The sequence below is a fragment of the Saccoglossus kowalevskii genome, chromosome 21 (genome assembly GCF_978046115.1).
Source record: "Saccoglossus kowalevskii chromosome 21, keSacKowa6.1, whole genome shotgun sequence".
Classification (NCBI taxonomy): domain Eukaryota; kingdom Metazoa; phylum Hemichordata; class Enteropneusta; family Harrimaniidae; genus Saccoglossus; species Saccoglossus kowalevskii.
Genome location: NC_140661.1, coordinates 6124536 through 6145230, shown reverse-complemented (window position 1 = coordinate 6145230; position 20695 = coordinate 6124536). Strand labels below are relative to the sequence as shown.

At 34.9% G+C, this 20695-nt stretch overlaps 1 protein-coding gene across 1 annotated transcript; it reads left to right on the top strand.

The window, feature by feature from the left end:
- The first annotated feature begins 1038 nt into the window (after positions 1-1038).
- LOC102802462 (kielin/chordin-like protein) lies at positions 1039-14023 on the top strand. Its single transcript, XM_085494907.1, has 14 exons — positions 1039-1157; positions 4904-4983; positions 5067-5151; positions 5811-5915; positions 6927-7037; positions 7527-7655; positions 7835-7960; positions 8532-8546; positions 8656-8781; positions 10922-11056; positions 11325-11333; positions 12730-12965; positions 13302-13603; positions 13740-14023. The coding sequence occupies exons 1-14, from the start codon at positions 1130-1132 to the stop codon at positions 13771-13773; spliced, it is 1521 nt and encodes a 506-aa protein (XP_085351033.1). The 5' UTR covers positions 1039-1129; the 3' UTR covers positions 13774-14023.
- Positions 14024-20695: the final 6672 nt, after the last annotated feature.

Below are 20695 nucleotides of genomic sequence, written 5' to 3'. Positions count from 1 at the left end.
AGATGACAGTGTTTGTTTCCATGTGCAAATAAATATGTGCACCGAACTTCAATGGCTACTGTAAAGAAGAAAAACAAACATTTGTATTTGTAGAGTGGTTGCGATTGGCATGAAACATAGTGGTTAGTATTAATTATAAATAAACCCCTACAATAATTCTTTGAGACTAAAATATGTAAATGTGAAACCTGACATATTGAAGAACGTAGAACGTATGTGAGATTGCTCCGGATGTAATATTAATTAATTTCCCTAGGTCCTATGATCGTATATGGTTATTGATCTAGTCACCGTGTGAACGTTTCCTTTTGTAATAGTGCGCCCGATATGAATCCACACAGACGGACGGACGCTGGTAATTATCTATTCCCCGTCCCCAGTCAGCAACATGTCGGGAATAATATTGGCAACGTCAGTGACTTTATCATCATATGTATAAATTTTAATCAAACGACGGGAATTTCATTAAAGTGCAAAATGTCAACATAATCATTAACCCGGTTAGAACTACCCAACATTGTGGTGTAAAGATTTTGAGAATATTGCGGTAGTCCCCTATGACAACTATTAAGCTTGAAATTGAATGAAGATCTTTTTAAAGCGAAACAGTCGAGAATTAACTTTGTTTTTTTAAACATCGCGTGCTTATTGAAACGATCTCCGCTGTTTACTTGACCGATCATTCAAATTAGTAAAATTTTAAGTAAGTATCTTGTAAACTGTACAGACCGCCAATATACCTTTTTGGGAAATATACAATATACCACCATAGTTGATGAGCTAAATTAACAAATCACAATCACATCGGTTGAAATTATAGTTGCCTCCAAACGTGTAAAAAAGTGTTCATCGTATTGTGAAAATTTTTAAGTTCGAAATTACTTGCAATACATTTTAAAATTAAAAGTAACTGCTAAATCTAAACCTCAGTTCCGATGTAACCACACACCAGCTGTGATAATGAATATTTATTAGTTCTCTTTAAATGTTTATGTCCTCTTTTTTTCGCCATATATGGTACGAACGAGAGCGTCATCTGTTGTGGTCTTGACTAATTATTCAAATAATAGCATTTATATATAAACACTTAAAAGAGTTATTTGCAAACTGTACATACCAGTCAACGGACATGTTCTGTTTTTTGGAAGAGCTAACAGGTGAGTTATTTAACTGACATTCAACATGACTCGGCCGTTTAAACTAATCGATGCCAGAATATATAGTATGTATCTATCCTGTAAATGATATAACCTGAGCCGTCATTATTGACAGGGGTACCACAAAGCATTCAGGTAACAAATATTGTAAAACTGTTGTCTTAATTATATGTAGCGAGTGGTGCCAGATGAGTTGACTAGCCAGGTCGTGGAAATGTTTTTTTTCATAAACCTTTCTCGCACTGGTGCCTGGTAGTGAGATTAATAATAGTAATAACAATGTTTTTTACCTAAATTTGTTACACATACAAATATTTACAAACACTGTTGTAGTGGAAATTGTCACGAGTAAAAGGGACCTGAAATAACTACAGTGCGAATCGAGTCAGATTCGTGTACAGGTTTTTATAAAATTAAATAATATAGTGACAGTAAACACTGAAATAGTAAAATAAAAGAAGGAAAAACGACATATCAAATTTTAATAATACTGATAATATGTAAAATATATATAAATAATCACTTTAACTATTGTGATAATAGCTTTTCTTTCAATTTCAATTTTGAAAATTGATTTATTTTTAATTCTCAATGCACCGGGTAAATTGTTCCATAATTTTGGACCTAAATAAGAAATTGCAAATGTACTAATTGTTGTGTTCATATTTTTGAAACTGAGATATAATTTCTGTTTTGTTGTCTAGTATTATGATTGTGTTGAATATAATGCAGGTTGTAGGTTGACATATGGTTTAGTATGATTCCATTAATAACATTTTGCAAAAAATAAAAAGGAGATAGTTGTGTAGTTTATAAATGTCAAGGATTTTAAGCTTGTTGAAAATATTTGGGTAGTTAGAATACTTTTTAGGTGTTATGGGTATGTACTTCTCCAATCTTCGAGTTCGCACGTAATATGGGGTTGGATAATGAATAATATAATAACAAAAGAGTATGCTTTGGAATATGATGCCTTAATTTTAAAAGAATGCCAGTCTTTTTTCTGATCAGCTTATTGATTTTTTTATATGATTTTCTCTTGTTAAATGTTTGTCAATTTCAACCCCAATAAAGGTAGCTGATTCGGTCTCTTTCACAACATTGTTTTTTTATCGATAAAGATCCATACACTGAATGAAAAAGACGTCGGCCACTAATAATCATAAATTTGGTCTTTGAACAATAGAGATTGGAATCGTCGGCAAATAATCTAAACTTAAAGAAATCAGAAGAGTAGGGGAAGTCATTTATGTATAAACAAAATAGTGTTGGGCCGAGGACTGAGCGCTGCGGAACCCCGCACGAAATAGTTTCAGATTGGTCAAAGTTGTTCGTTATTTCAAGTTTGTAAGCATCAGTCTCTTTACAGACATTGACAAGTCGCATTCATTGAGGTTAATAACAAATATAGAATTACGTTGTGCATTTGTGTGAATTCTGTTCTGTTCCAAACTTTGAATAATAAGTAACTGGACAGAAAGTGCCGGTGTTTTTTTGAAAGTCGCGTACATAAAAATATATGACCCTTCAGAAACATTTGCATGAAATATGCTGACCTCAGTCCTGAATGGAGCATGGGAAATTGTGACCCCCTTCTAAGTGTAAGGATAGTACATGTATTAAAACTATATATACATACTAACTGATGATCTACTACATAGCTTAGAACTTTCGTACTTTAATCATACTTTAATCAGTTATCTCAGCTCTCATTGAGATGAGAACCGTTAGGGTGATACATACACAATTTTACTGGCACCTTTATGAGTGTTGTGTGTTGAATCGTGTGCATTTTTTAAAATGAGATACACATGTTTAGTGCAACCACTTATTTTAATACTTATATTCGCATTACATGCTCGAAATATACACTTTATTTATTATCACACTGAGATTCAGCCAAATTTTACTGGTCGGAAGAATTTGAGTAATAATTGCAAAAGTATCAAGAAGCCTTTTATCCAAAGCTTGTTGGAAGACTTACCCACCACACAGTGTAAATATGTTAATGAGAAAAAGAATCATATACGTCAAATCATCTTTTGTGTATTTTTGTCTTGGACCAGCGTGATGTTGAATGAAATAAGATATATGATTTAAAAATAACTTAAACAATAAACCTATAAAATACACATGATACCAAGATAGAAGTTTGGACAATCAAGGACTGTCAGCTGTAGAATTCGGTCTCAGTTCGTCCGTCCGTCCAGAGTCATATTTCAGAACCCCGTGGACTAAATCTGTTCATTCTTTGCATGTGCCTAGTAGTTCACCTGGGACATATGCACATGCAGTCGCTTACCGATTCAATCCAATATGTTACAATGGCAACCATTTTGGTGTTTGAAAATGTGGTATCTTCTGCATGCTTTGTAAGTTTTGGCTCAAATTTGGTACGTACAATATACATATCTGGGTATATGTCTATGTCGATTCGTTTCACGATTGAATCAAAGATGATCAACTGGCAGCCATTTGTTTTTAAATTTGGTATTTTATGCATGCTTTGTCAATTTTTATTAACAATTTGTACATGCATTGTACGTTTTAGATTACATGTCCACGAAAATTTGTCTTACAAACGGATTCAAGATGGCCGACTGGTGGCCATCATTTTATGATTGACCATACTACCATATCTCCAAGGCTTTTAGACCATTTTCATTCATGTTTTGCACATACATGATAACTATAAGACAATGTATTACCAATGACTTGTTAAATAGGTAGGCTTGTGGCTGCATACCAGCACAGCCACAATACCTACAAAAGTTGTCTCTACCTTGGGGTAAATACTTCTCTGTGAAGAAAATTATACAATCTTATTATAAAACCTACACTTAAATAAATTAGAATTATAAAAAAGAAAGCGAAATATACTATGAAGAAAAGGGTAAGTGGGGGAAGAAAGGCCTTCCTTGTAGCTAAACATTGCAGTGGAATGAGAAAGGAGAACCATAGATCGTACCTTTATTGTAAAAAAAAATGCTAGTCACACCACTGCTAGATCAAATATTAATTATTATTAACAAGTACTGGCGTCGTTAATTTCTGTCACACTTGATAAACATGGCTTGAGATAATTACATTCTAAGGGTCACATTTTGGAGTATTAAGTAATGTAGTTTAAAATACGTGTAAAAACAGTGGCTATTGGTATTGTAAACACATATTATATCATAATATTACCTTACAATGAATCTGTGTGTTTTAATCAAGCAGTACTCGTACATAAATATCGTACATATATGATTTTTCCCAGTGGTGAATTGCTAGTCGCCAAAGAACTTTCTGTTCCAGTAAATTGATGTTTTTCTTCCAGATGCATAGTACTGGCTGGAAATTTTCAATTCCACTGTCTGATGATTCATTTTAGAATCATCAAACAGTGGGTCCTCATCAGATCTCTGAATATAAGTTCCGCTTTTAACATGTCATTCAATGTAAATACAAATGCTGAATGAGTAATACGAATAGGTGGAATCACACAGTCAACCAAACTGTGCATACAATCTCGGCTACTTTTGCTGTGGTGTCATGAAGCTTGCATTGCACAATAAATCGCGACCCAGTAATCTGTGCAGGTGCAGAATACTGTAACCATCCCCTCAACACTCTATCCCCCACCGCCAACAAACACCGTCTTACCCCCTGTAAATTGTTATTCTTGAACTTCATTAACACGTTGTTGTATGTAACATGTATTATAGTGTTATGATTAATTCTAAAGTCTTCGTTTTTTACAGCAAAAATGATAAAGCTGGTGTCATGTATCTCACTTTTAATAGTGGGATGCTCTTCTTTGAGTGTCAATAATGAAACGAAGGTAGGTTAAAAAAGTACTGTGTATCATCGTTAATCAATGTTTACTTAAAGCGTAAATTTTAGTGCATATTTTGATTATTCCAGGCTCATTATGTTGATGTTGCTATTGAACGTTACCAGCGGGGAAGCTCATTCGAATTCGAGTATGCAGACACAGATCTAAATGGACGTAAGTACTCTATTTGTCTTGTTTATACAATTTTCATGCAGCGTTATTTTTTTACTTATCTTTACCATTATTTATCCTCAATTTCAAGTTAGCAATTCTGAAAGTATTAAATGTATATCTAGACAAATTTATAGTTATCCGCGACTTTGTAAATTATGAAATGAAAAAAAAAACTCTACCAACAGATATTTGCATTGTGACTCTTGTATGAGTGAGTACATTGCTGTGGATAATATCAAACATGTGCAGAAAATAATGACTTATTACCACTGATTTGTACAAATAAATAAATTTTCAACAACAAAGAATAAAACAGTAAAGAACAAAAAATCAAGCAGTATGGACAATATATCATCTTGACAGGTTTGAAACAGGTTAATGAAATCTTAAAACATCATGTGCAAAATACATGTCAAAAACTGACGTCGTACATGCGGGAACTGTATACTCAAGAATGGCTACAACTTTTCAACTGGTTAATGAAACTTTTGGCCGATCAGAAGGCAAATTAAAATTTATCGCAGAAAAAAGAAGCAATATGGACACTATTTTTGTTCGATTCTCCATAGCAAAACAAACACTATGTGAACCATCAATTTTTACGAACACATAGGTTGCCTTAAAATCAGAAATCGATGGTCTGTTCTATTTTATTCAAGGAGTTGATTGTCATTCTGAATGTGGGGGTATAATAAAGTCTACATGTCAACAAGGGATGGAACAAGTTTCTTGTTACAGACCACAGGGGAAACTATGTTGTGTTGGTAAGTAGGACATACCCATAATGGCAGTGAAATCACTTCTGAATTCTCATAGTCATAGCTATGTATTTCTTTTATATATATAAATCCCCACTCTCTCTTACATATATTGTATCCATTACGGGCATTTAGTACCTATTTATATACTAATTTGCACAAAAGAAAGCAATGTCATTTCAAAACTATTGAACCAAAGTTTTGCTCAATGTAGTAAACGACTAGCATTGACATCGAACAACTATTTTTGGAAGATACAATGAGCTTGTTGTTTATTACAATAACACTGTTATGCAGATTAATGCAAGTACCACCAATGTTACTCAGGTTTCAAACATAAACCACTCGGTTATGACTTAATAAGTTGATTAGTGACGCATGTGGAGCAGGGAGTGATAATTGCTCTAGAACACTTGACATCACTTTATGTATACCATAGGGTGTACATATCTTATAATTCTGAGCGTGTTGTGCAATGCACTTGTAAATATCCTTTGTAACGTATATTGAATGATCTATGGTTATTATTCCCACTATGCTTTACTGAACAATTAATACGAGAAACCGAAATAGGATAACGCAGATGGCGCTAGTATACTCACCAGTATGAAGTGCAACTAAATTTGGCTTTAGCCCAGGAACAAGCAACTGTCAATACAATATTCATCAGTTCTAAAATGTAAACTATTTTTTTTTGTAAAGGTAAATTATTTAAAGGTTCTACTTGTATGCTTTGTCGCAATGCAATTTGACCTTGACAAAAACTATTACTCAGAAAATATGGGTTGGACAGTTCAAATCCCCAAATCTATTGTCTTCTGTAATATACACAAAGAGCATTCTATCTAACCTTTAAACAGAAACAAACATACTCAAACTGCTTTTCTAAATACCTTTCTGCCAGGCGACAGTTTCGAGGCATTCAATGTAACCTGTAACAAAACAAGACATTTTATATTATTTTAAAGGAGGATGCCATATGGTATACTCAACTCACAAAAACAATTTCTTATTTAGATTCGAGCTGTAGAGCTGAGGGAGGTATATGTCACCCACCACCCGCAAGAGCAAATGAGATAAGCCTTGGGCCTGACTTGTGCATGGCTGCTGGATCCGAATGTTTTGCAAGTAAGAGGTTACGTTTTTGGAAACCAGGGGTGGGCTGTGAAATTATGGAAGACCTGGAGCGAATAGATGTTTCAGTATTGATTATTGTATGATGTTGATATTGTTCCGCAAATATGCAGCATTTCCAGTCAAGCGAATTGAACATAACCTAACTAGATTACCTAGTATATATAAGTTTCATTAAAAAGTCAAATTACAAGAATTTGTTTGTCATATTTCGTCGCTCATTTGTCTAGCAAAGTTGTTTCTAGATGGCGAGAGAATTCAAACACTTGAAATACGATGTAATTAGAATTGCCCTTGGGTGATAATCACTTTGACAGTCTGTCGCAAATGTATCGAGAAGATGGTTGTTCATCTGAACGCCGATGGTACACAAGGACAACATTGTTCAAAAATGCGCCACAAATTGTGGATCTAAGTGAATACGTAAACCGTCATTGTACATTAATGTTATACTAATTTGTAATGTTTTTTTGTATTTCTTAGAGAAATGTGATGCTGGCCCTTGCCATGGGATATGTGCAAACACATGCCCAGATGGCACAACCCCGTTGAACTTGCCTCTACGCAAAAAATGCCGCTGTCCAGACAAAGAAACATGCTGTGTTGACGAGAGTAAGTCTTGCAGAAGTTTATTAAAAACTCATTTACAAATCAATATCGAATATAATTCTTTTTATTTTTAATAATTCAAGTGCAGTATACCGACTAAAATTTTAGAATTAGTGCCTTGTATGCATACATTATGTACATCGGACAGAGTATTTATTGTATCAACGAATTATACCCAACAGATAGCTGTGAAACAAATACACTGTGCGACGATGGGAAGTGTAAAGAGTTTTGTGCAAAAGATGAACAACAGTGTCAAGATAGGCCATGTTTCTGTACAAATAATATAAAAAGTTGCTGTGTTAAAAGTACGTCTATTCAAACTAGTTCGCGAATGCGAACGATTTTTTTATTATTATATCTTATATCACTCATAGTATAATAATAATATAAAACACACACTACATTGCTACAATTTAGTTTATCTTACAATACGAAATATAAAGCTATTATAATATAACATTAGTTTTACTCATTCACGTAGGGTAATTGAATGATATTATTGACAGTGATACATCTGTTTGACACAGAATCAGTGAATTTCTTTGTGAGGAGCCCGTATTCATTCCATAGTTGGAATTCGCATTACCTTTTATGGCAGGATGAAAATACTCAAATACTGCAAAATTACAGCACGGTGAAACTTATTGCGTTACGGTAATAGATGGATAATAATATAAAGTAATTCCAGATTGCGATAAGCTCTATACATATAAATAACACACTCACAATTTATATTCATTATCTGATTTGCACGTCATCGGATTTGCCAAACGACATGTGGTGACTAATTGTATTATTTTACTTGTTGTACAAATACTATAATGATAACGAACTAGAAACTAACCTATTCGTTTTAATTCTTGTTATTTTCAATAGAATGTACTGAAGGAGGTTAGTAAACATACGGTGTTTCTTAAAATAATAGTTTATCTGAAATAAAATAGCGACTTACACAATGTTGTTTAGTTTGTTCAATCAGAATTGTTACTTGTACTTCCAGCCGATGGTTGTGCAGCGCAGTATCCTGGTCGCGGTAAATGCAGAGAAGAATGTAAAAAAGATAAGGGTGAGATCACAATGCCTGGCAATGTCTGCAAATTTGGCTGCAAATGCTGTAAATCACCGAGTAAGTAAATTCTACACAAAACTATTCACTGTACCAAGCCACATCATTCGGGACATTATGATTTAAATTGTATTATGTGTCTGCAACTGGATGTTCAATCCAATCAAATATGTACCGAATATAGTATTTTCATTGAATGGCATAGTTTATTCAATGGCCAGAATATATAATTTGTTGCCAACAATATTGAAATGCCGATAGACTATATGGAGCTTTTGATTATATTAATGTTTAATAATTCTCTTGATGGCCCTGCAATAGCGTTTTCGTGGCAGCTTTAGAAACATACGTTTTGTTTTCCCAATTTAACATTGGTCTATATTACTGTTATTTATGAGATAACAAAGATGTCCGATAAACAGTAGGTTAGTATAAGATTACAAATACTCGACTAGAAAAGCCGTAAGAGAAAGGGTTATCATTATATTAATACTACAAAATAATAATAATATTAATAATAATAGAATAACTATAAATGGGGGAGTTCTCATTATACTAATATTTCAGCATAATATTCCGGCAAAGTTTACTTGTTTAATGAATTTAACAAACAGTTTATTTGAGATTTAGTATCGTATCTTGTAATTGAAATGAAAACAGCTTTTCGACATGCTATGTTAAAATTCAGAACATCATCACATAGTCTAATGATTGAAAAGGACGCCACCTAAACATACCGAGACCAAACAAGATCTGTCCAGTTTGTCGTAGTGGGGTTGAAGATGAGTTTCATTTTTTACTTCTCTGTCCCGCCTACGACGAGCTGAGGCAGCGCTATATTCCAAACATATACACTAAGCAGCCCCGCCTACAACACCAGTTCATTAGCCTAATGACCAACATAAATCCACAAACTGTTAGAAATTGTGCTAAATATTTATTTTATTCTTTTCTTAATAGAGAAACGTTGTTAGAGAGCAATTCTTAATGATATCTAACTATTGTATTTAATCTTTGTTTAATCTTTACCATGTGTAACCTGTGACTGCATATACTAGTGATGTATCTTTGAGTGTACTTAGGGCCGGCGGCCTATGGTACTTTGGAAATAAACATTATTATTTGAGATTTAGTAAGTCAATAACAAGAAATTCAAACCAGAAATGTGTTCTTCAAAGCCATGTCAGGGTTCCATACCATGTTTTTACCTGCGCCTCAAAACATACTTGTATGCAATTGAGAAGTCTCAATGAGAAACGCAGTGACTAATAGTAGACAACAACTTTGAGACTCAATTTTGTCATTGAATTATTCATACTGTTGTCAGATATATAAACTAAAGTAATATTTATAAACCAATATAAGTGATTATTTAATAATCTAAATAGCTGAACATTGTCTATAGTTATTGAGTTATAATCTCAAATGGCGGCCATTTTGTGCTTTTAATTCACCGTACTCGTCCGACTCGGTGCCCAGAGCACTCAGCTTCTAAATAATGTGTTTTAGCGGGGGTGGGCACTTACCGATCATGAGTGCTAAGCTGGTCAAAATTTAAGAATACATTTTTCATTCACAGTCAAAATGGCCAACAACGTTAGAAAGTCAGAATAAAGACAACACTACCAACTCTGGCTAAAACGTGTTTTGCTGAAATATTCGGCATTTGTCAGACAATGTGCGTATACCAATATACCAATTTGGCTCAGTGCTACATGAATAAAAACAACTGAAAGAAGGAAAAAAAAAATCGCAGTTGAAAACCAAAATTGAGGGAGGTAGTTGCACCAAAAAATCCTAAAATGTTTTAGGTCAAGTTTCAAAAAGGGATGCCATCGCAAAGTAAATATTGCACAGAACCTATTGCAAAAGGGAGCGACACTAAACTATTGTAAAAGGGAGCGACACTTTTAGAGACCTTTTAATGGAACATGTAATGAACATTTCAAGTAGCATTGCACTGTTGTCGTGGTCCTGCGTTCGAATCCCATATATTGCATGTTTTTATGTTCGCCTGTATTGTGTATTAGGTACTAATGTTGTACCTATTGTTCAATTTCCTTCATAGTTTAAAGAAAAAAAGACTATATTATGCAGAAACATATTTTTTATATGATTATTATTTTGTTCTTCATCAATCTTTTTGCTAATAGAACGTAATGTGTTTATCAATTCATACTATTTCATTCCTATTACACAGTTGCATGCGAAGAACTATGTGGTGGCACTTGCGAAACTGCGTGTCCTACTACAACAAACGAAGATGGATTACCGCTATTTTCTTCACCTGCCCATTGCTTCTGTCCTGCAAAAAAGACGTGCTGTGTTAAGCGAGGCTAGTATTATTTTTAAGTTTCAGGATGCATGTTTTTTTCATTAAAGCAATGACATATGCCTGTCGCTAATAAAATCGGTTAAATATCACATTCATACTCAAACAGTGTTATTTTTAGAATTATTCTCTTGAAGGCAAATTGTATTTGGCTCAACGATTTCGAGATGTTGTTGAAATTGTTTTTAATTCTGCTATATAGGAAAGTATATATGATACTTGGTTCAAAATATATTGACAGTATTTTCTTTTCCTTTATTTAATACATAAGGACACGGAGGTAAGATTTATTACAATATAGCTCACATTGTTCATGTACTGTGATATATAATAAAAATATATACAATGTCATGATAGTGACCATAGACATAATCTGTGTGCAGTATTTTGGACAACTAAATGAATTGAAATGAGATCATTACCCATTTATGTGACAGAACTCCACACACTCCCCGTGGCTTTCGTTGCGTATCAAAGTTATTTTCACTAGTGATGCGGTGTATCCTGCGGCCGTACTTTCACGAGCGAAGCACCACATTTTCCAAGATAGTGTTATGCCCTAGCAACGCGTGCCAGTGTAGAACGCGTTTCCATGTCTGTTTGAAAATGAAAAAAAAATAGACGTCTAATCTGAGTCACTATCCGAATTAGTTGGGGCCACGACAGAACTAGAAGTATAACCAGAACTTGAACTGAACGTCTGTGATACACAGTTTATGTTGAAGTTAAAAGTATAAGTTTTTCCGCAGAATTGTGCATTGGCACGGGATGACTTTCGTCGACAGTGGTCGTCGCTAAGCTGCACGCTACAACTGTCATGGATTGAATGAGTCTTGGTTATCGGCTAAAATTTTTCTCGTTTGGCGTTGGTAAATCTTTATTTGTAACTGAGTAACGCCGCAACGTCGCCAGCAGAAACCTCCTTGTACCTTGATGTTGATGGTCACGGCTCCATAGCAATCGCTGATTTTACTGCGGGTGGATCTTCCGAGAGCCCTTCAGGGTTTACAAAGCCAAGTTTCCAGGTGGTCAACATACATTAAGTTCGCCCAATCGTAGTATTCCATGTGATGTACACCTATATGCCAAACATGTTGCTGAACAATACGAACCGGATAAACATAGCAGACGAAAATTTATTTACATAATAAAAATAGTTATGTTGCCAATAGAAAAAAAAAATGTTCATGTGCATATCGACTGTGACCGAGATCATTATTGCATGGGTGATATGCAAATTAGTTTTAGTCAAAATAAGTGATAAGGTACGATTACTTTTGTTCAAATTTCATTTCATATACCTCAAGAGAAAAATTACTTACTTCGTACTTCTAAATAATGTTTATTTCTCCTGTACTTCAAAAAAAAAAAAAAAACGCTACTCCTGAAAGGACTACTTTGTTTGCTCTCATACCTCATTTATATATGGATTGCGAAAATACCGATTTTGATTTCAGGGACGAATCAAAATAAACTGTAGTACATGTATAATAATACATTTTACCTAATGATATATGTTTATCAGTATAATATATATTTTAGTAGTGTTCATATTTATTATATTTCAATGCTTGAACCTTGTCTAGTTTGTTGAATTTCTTTAATTACCACCGATAGATTTGTAATTGATTCGTCCCCCTCATTGTTCCATATTTATCATCAAACTGTATTTACAGGTAATGGAGTTACATATGGAGACCCACATTATAGAACATTTGACGGACTGGTCTTTCATTTCCATGGCCCATGCTCCTATGTGTTATTCCAGGATTGTGTGAAGAATCCAACATTTTCCGTTATCGCTCATCACGTACCTGGAATAGACAGTAAAGGTCACCACAAAGCTTTTGTTAACGCATTGACGATTCATATATTTCACACAGTCATCGACCTGAATAATATTGATGTGAAGGTATGTATTCTGATTACTCAATCTACTACAAATTTATTGTGACTGTGTGGGTATTTATTGTCACTATGTAGGTATTTATTGTACTGACCAATGAAAATCGCTATTAGTTATTATAGTATCTTTCAGAAATTGATAATAGTGCTCATTAGAAGTTCTACCAGGGTCAATTTGTGGATTGTTGATATCACTCAAAATGTCATAAATCCAGATTTAATATGCATTGTAAAGGGTATATCAGAGAGGCTGCTCACCGTCCAATAAGATGCATATTGTCATGTTCTAGCTTAAGTGTTATATACAATTTCCCTTTCTGACATGTTGTCCGCTTATTTTCAGGTTAATGATACATCTGTCTTATCTCGCATGCCACTAAAATTGGAACCCAAAATGGAAATTTACGTGGATGAGAAGCTGAATAGAGTGATTGTAAAATGTCAAGATATGTTCATAATCAGCTGGAACGGAAACGGTGCCATTCAATCAACTATTGAAAGAAATTTGCATGGGAAAGTGTGTGGATTGCTTGGCGATGCTGATGGTGACGATGGAAATGACCTCAAGATGATGCAACCTGGTGGTACTTTGGAGTACACAGAAGATGTCAATAAATTTGGATACAGTTGGGAAGTCCCAGCAAGGTATTTATACTTTATTGGCCATCGTGTATTATCATCAATTAAAAGAATTCGAACCTTTATTTCAGCATATGTTCATTGGAAATTTACATAAAGGAATCCTGGAGTAACAGTGGTATCTCTTTCATTTCTTTTTTAGTTGCAATTCTAGTGAAATGAGCACTAACCTGTGAACCTGTACACTACTACTACTACCCTGGATGGCAGCACAAATTTGAAAGTTGTCTTGTCTTTCTAAATATTGCATGCAGCTAATATTAATTCATTATGTCGAATTTCAAGGTTTGTCGCTGATTCACGACAATGCTGAAGCAAATGTACGTTACTATAGGCTTAAATGTACTGAAAATAACAATGGTGATTGGTTATGGTTGGGTATACTAAACTACTGAATAAACGCATAGTAATTATTGATACCAATAACCGACTGTCTTTCACTCAGTCGTTAAGCATTCGTGAAAAAGATGCACAATTACCTAAGCTTATTATGTAGAAACCGTAAAACCCATTCAGGCTATTTCAAATTACTAAGCATAGCTGGAAAATGGAGGAAGGCCCTCATATCTAGTTGTACTTGAAAGTAACTATACAATCTTTAACTTCAAGTTTGATGTTTATCTTGATAAATCTAGCTGTGAAATGTCTTAGAGTTTGGTAATACAATACAAGCTCCAAGCCACGAATTGTCAGGAAAGTTTACATATGCTATAAATGATAAGCAAAAAAAATATTTATGCTAAAAGTTATTATGTTTGTAAGTACAATTATGTATTACCGGTAAGCCCAGGTTCTTTTATAAGACACCCGTGAATAAATTAAATTAAACACTGTATTGTTGGGCGTTTTGGCAAAGAAATTAGATACATACATTTTCAAAGTCTATGAATTTGACAATAAACTACGGCAACAAATCAGTTCTACTTTCCCTCGTTTAGTCCATTGTCTGGTATATTATGTCAAAATTATGTAGCCAGTTGATAACTTAATCAAAGTCAACAATCTTTATAATATGTTTATTAATGTCACTGATTGCATAATAATACAAACCATAACAAATCAATAAAAAAAACATCCAAAGTAAAAGAGGAATAAATGACATTTATATGATAATGACATAGCGACATTTAATTTTTAAAAAACGTGTTACAACGTATATGCTCAATCTAATGTCCACACTAAGTACGCGTCATCGCAATGTGTTTAATATATTTATATGCGAGTTCTGGGTAAATCAAGTGCGCATACTCATTTTCAGCTAATCAGGCGTGTCGTAATAGCGAGTATTTCCTTTATTTACGGAGAACTCTGTGCGAATCCCCGTTGATTCTGGCTGCTGGCCATTTTCGTTCATGAAATCGTCGGATATCATCAGAAAACGCGGGATTTGTGCAGTTTTGAATAAAACCAAGTTAGCGATTATGAACAATGGTTATTAACGTAACACCCGATAGCGGATGATTTGAAAACAAAAATAGTATCTATTGATTTTCAGCCCCCAAGTGACTGTGTACAAAAAATGCGATTTTCAAACTTTAGATCTCCAAAAAATGTATAATTCGTTTAACATTTATGACTGCTAGACACGCTGCATATCCAATTTGTTCATTTAGTTGTGAATGATGGCGATTGTAATTTTGATGAATACATGCCGTACTGTGATTATAAACAGCTAAGCAACGACAATTTCAACTGGGCAGCGGGTTTGGGGACGCCAAGTAATAATAGCGGTCCTGATTATGACCACACTGCAGCTATCACTACGCATAAAAACAGTAAGTTTCAAAGGTTATAAAACAGAACCGCATGTACCGTACTTTGTACAGGTTATGTTAAAGCGGCAATAGCTGTGATATCACTAAATACCGAAATACTGTTTTAGATACAATTGCATGGACAGTGTGATCCTATCACAATAAATGTGATGTGAAAACTAACTAAGGGTCGATGGAGTAGTATTTTTGTTGAAGTTGATCACATGGTGGAGACATAGGAAAAATATGACGAAAGACGCACTATATTATGGGAAATGACTCGTACAATATTTAGTAAGCCGCGTTAGAATATATCCATTATGGTATGCTTTCAGTGCCTACATTTCGCCATTACAAATTATTCTTTATGGACTGAAGCCGTATCCAGTTCATAAAGGTTTTATCATATACCTTATATAAAACAAAGTCTTTAGTTATGTTATTTTTCGCTCGTCTGGCCCAAAAGAAAACCTGTTCGATTTCATCCGTGTTTCGATACGGGCCTTTTTACTGGCGCGGATTTATACGGAGGATTCTAAACGACGCAAACGCGTAAACATCTCTCACACAATAGATAAACGAATGTCACCAAATTACTTTTTATTGAAACAGCAAATGAACACAAATTTATAACAATATTTTAACGGTAATAAATACGAACTCATTATAAATTTTCTTTTTTAAACATGGACACTACAGTCCAGCTAAGTTGATCATTTACTGACCGTCCGACAACGGACGTTTTCTTGGAGCTGATGCTGTAGGGGTGCTGTAGCCACAGGTAGAGACACATTGACTTCACAGTTGTTGAAAACCGTAGTCGGTGAACGAGAAACAATTGCTTGACAAGAAGCACTTTGGTTTGCAGTTCCAGATTCTGGCGTAGCTCAACTAAGAATATGTGAAATGCGCCGATAATCTTCCGTTGTGAGACAGTATCGTCACAGTCAGCTGGCATCGGTGTCGCTGGGTGTATCCCGCGACACCAATGGCAGCTGAATGTGAGTATCGTAGTGCTGTAAACTTGACACGTTTTTGTGGCCAGTTCTATTTATGATTGGTTGTGGTGGAATGTCGGCTTTCGTCAGGGTAATGATGAGTCCAACTGGTCTTTCGGTATATTTTCCATCCACAGAATAATATCGTCAGCCATTATTGAAGCACAGACTCAAATTACGCGCGTTGTTTGTAAATAGAAAGTAGTTCCAGGAAACAGACGCGTTTACCAAATATGGTAAACGGGGCCCGGGCGTGATATGGAAAATTATTGCACGGCTCGCGCATCGGGATTCCCATAGCGTTACGAGGCCTGGCAATACGAGGTATATGATAATGACAATAATGACACAGGAACAGTTTTATAGAAAATACACATCTGAGAAAATAGATACTGGGTTTTAAGATATGTAAAATGCGTCAGACTGAATAATGTTTTTATTTCAATACTTGTTAGAAAACCTCATCTCTGATTAATAGGCACAATGCCACAGTGATATATTACGGTACGAAATGATTGATATTATATTTGGATAGCGCTCTCTTGGTCACCTAAACACATGCACCGTTAATCAAAAAAAGAAATTAAAAATCATTTGGATAAATGTTTTGTGATAGTCAACTGCCTTGTCACTGCTTCTTTTAATTTAGATTAATTACAGGAGATATTGCCGCATAACTACAAATACCACCTTTCAAGCAAGCAATGATGTCTGTGTCATTAGGTTTTGGTATCACATGTATTCGAAAAGTCAGATGTCTAGAATGGGTAGCCTAAGGGTAAGTACACTATAGTAAGTTATATACTATTATTATAATACCATTCATGCCATGAAAATGTTATTTGTCATATTATATAGTGTCACGGATGTTGAACAACAATGAAATCTTTGACACTACATATGAGACATTTCTGTTGAGTGACCATGTCATATCGGAATTTTCAAACGAGTTTATAGTAATGATCAAAATGGTCCGAGCATGTTTTTATAATTGTTACGGTCTTTTTCCCGCGTCTAACCAGGATGGTCGCCTAAAAATAAAAATCGCCGCTCAATCAATCTTTGCCATGAAAATGCAAACAATTTATGATTGTTTTTTATTTATCTTGGTAAATCTTAGACTAATGAACTGTTGCTTCGAAATTGTAGTTATGAATTTTCACTAATTTCACTGCTTTAAACCGACCGGTTAAATTACAGACTTTAATGTATTAAAATCAGACTGAGTACACGAACCTGTCATATATTTAGTAAATGTTCAGAATTAAATGGCAACAACTTTTAGCCTAGCCTTTAATGCGTTGTATGCACAGTTATTTAATTGATATAACATCTTCACACGGTTTCAATAAAATTGTGCAAATTAGGGGTGGATTAACCTAAAATATCGAATGGTAATAACGTTTTTCATGTACAGCGCAAAGACACGGAGAAAAATAGCTTGGGCCCGGCAAAGTTGTTTGGGTTGGTGCGTGCTTGCCAGGCCCTCCAAGCAATTTTTTGGCATCTTCGGATGCGATGTTACAATTTGCCAGTATTTTTGAATATTTTAGATATACACAGAATCGGTTACGGAACAAAGTCAACGTCTATTGATGTGGCAGTACAGTGGTAATTTGGGAAAACACTGGCACTATGCTAAAGTGGTCATTGGTAATCCATTCAGATATAAAGTTGTTTTTGAAGCTAGTGTGGGGGATTTGCATTTTTCTCATATAGCCATAGCATTTACATTTACGTAACATTTACTCAGTCGTGCCGAAATCCAGGTATATAATTCAAGGAAATGAAATCGATTTATCTTGGGTATGCTCTCAACAGGGAGTTTTAATATTGTATTCTCATTATATGTGGTTGAGAAATTAGGTTAGATGAACTGTGTTACGTCCATATAAGTCTATGTGCATCTCGAGTTCCTGACATTCGAGTTACCGGTTTTCGACAGAATAATCCTAGAGGCGTAACAACGTACACAGATGAAAACAGGGCAAGGGTGGTGATTTTAATTGCGGTGAGGTACTACTTATACCGTGCGAAATGCTGAATTTAAATGCAAAAAAAATTCCGGACATCCGCCATCTACAGAAGCGTGGTATAATTTGTATAAATACAAGTAAAGCTAAACTCATTGGTCTTGTGGAGCTGACGGATTAATTAGTTTCCCGCAGTTTTGGCTCCAAATGATCGCCGCAAAACTGAGAAAACGTCGCTGTACCACGACTCAGCCCACGAGTGAGGTATCTTAAAAAGTTCTGTTCATGAGGAAATACATTTTACAGATCTAGAAAGTGAATCGGACCAATTTAAATTGAAAAAGGAGAAATTAAAAACTGCTTATCACCTGCAGTCCGGCGAGAAAATTTCTCAACTCTGTTCCAGATTTTTTTTTCTCGCTTACTCCGCACATTTTGTTTTGAAGGTCGGCGATTCCCCTGCCAGCAAAATATTTATGTGATTTGTTTCTCAGCCCAAAAAATGGTATAGGATTCACTTATGTTTATAGGCTAAATAAAAAAAATGGCCACCCAGTTTTACAATAACCGTCCCCTTAAATAAATATCACAACTGCCCCCTTCCCCAAAAATTTGCACACAATATTCCCTGCTCCTAAATATTTAAAACAATTATGGTGAATGGAATTTGATAATATTTCATCGAATGAGTAATCGCATGGAAAGTGATATTTGTTACATCAATAAATTCGTCAATTTCCATTTTTTTAAATTGCACTATGTTATTCAGCTATCACAAATTCATTTTCCTTGACGTAGTATGTCGATATTTTATCAGCGAAAAGCAATATAGTTATACATTCTCAAAAACCTCAAACTCCAACATCGAGAGTTAGCGGTTATAATGAAAACAAGTAAATTTCAATTTCGAGAGCTGTGTGGTCAACTTTATGTGTATTACAGTCGAGCCACACTAAATTTCATTATTGTTCAAAGTGTTCAAAGGCACACAGAGTGAACATGACAGAAGTGTGGAGAAAGAGATAAATAAGTATCCAGTATTATTTGTTATCTTGTTTGAAGTAGCGACAATAGTGTGATATCTTTTTTCGATTTTTTTTCTCGTCCAAATAAATTATTCCGCGTCTATTTCCCGAAAGCCAGTTTATAAAAAACATGTTCGCATATATTGTTTATATTAAGTATCATTGGAAATTTACACGGTGCGCCCAATGAAATGTTATTCCTACCCGAATATTATGGACGCATGCGTCCTGCCTCTTATTTAATTAAACAATAATGAACGACCCAAAACCCATAATAGGCGAAAGCTCATATTGTGCGACATATATGTTCGAGGCGTGATCCGTGTGCAAAGTGTGCTTGAGTTCATTATGAGTTCGCGGGCAGTTATTTATTGTTATTATTTTGTAGCGTTGTCAACACCAGTGGATTTGCTGCCACTAAAAAGCGGAAAATTTGTGGAAAAATCCAAAGGGAACAGAACAGTTTCACATGAATAATTTTAAATGTCCCTCTGGAAATTGTTTGCACAATCCCATATGACAAACTAAAAAAAAACTAATTTTATCGATCAAACATTTAAATCATTTACATTGCAAGTGGACGAGTGAGTGATGTGTGGTGTCGAATAGCAATATAGTGATCGCCCGAGCGAACGACACACTGCGACTTGTACGCCGTTTCGGTATCCGCCTCGGCCATGCACTACACTACGCGAGATCGCTGCTCTGCACCGGCTGAATCAACTGTGCATGGAGGTGCGTTGTCGTATCGCTACCCCATCTCACGAGTTTTGTCAAACCATCAAGGTTGATGTTACTGGCAACTTACAGGCGTGTCGTGCAAACAGAAATGGCTGGAAAACTAGTGGGTGTTATCCATCCTGTGATCTTAATCTGACTGTATAAAAAAACACATGTGCAAACTGTGCCCGAACTGTGACATTTACCGGGTAGTCGGCGCTGGGGAAATAAAAGTTATGTTGAACTTTCGTAGATCTCGTTTTCGCAAATTGTGTAGTACTACTCACTACAATAACAGAAACAAAATGATTTCTCTGTACTCGTAGACACATCCCCACTTCGTTTATCGCATTTGCTTGAATAAAATAACCCGGTTAACCTTAAGTTACTTCATCCATCCATAGGGCGACCTAAGCCGAGGATTTTGGAATTGACCACTTCATTTGCTGCCAATTTTAGTAATAAATACTTGTTATCTAACAATTTCTCTTCTCTTTAAATAGTTTTCTCCTTTATTCGTTTTCGAAAACAAGATTGTATTTATATTCATGGCACGGGATCTTGATTAGTTACATCAGTTAGTCAGTTACATCTTCCGTTTAATGCTTTTATTATGGTACTAGTTACA

Bases quoted from the DNA above. Each gene is read 5' to 3' on its own strand.
- LOC102802462 (XM_085494907.1), top strand. From the start codon at position 1,130: ATGTTCTGTTTTTTGGAAGAGCTAACAG. The intron at 1,158-4,903 runs GTGAGTTATTTA...CGTTTTTTACAG, and splicing joins TTTTTTGGAAGAGCTAACAG to CAAAAATGATAAAGCTGGTG. The intron at 5,916-6,926 runs GTAAGTAGGACA...TTTCTTATTTAG, and splicing joins GGGGAAACTATGTTGTGTTG to ATTCGAGCTGTAGAGCTGAG.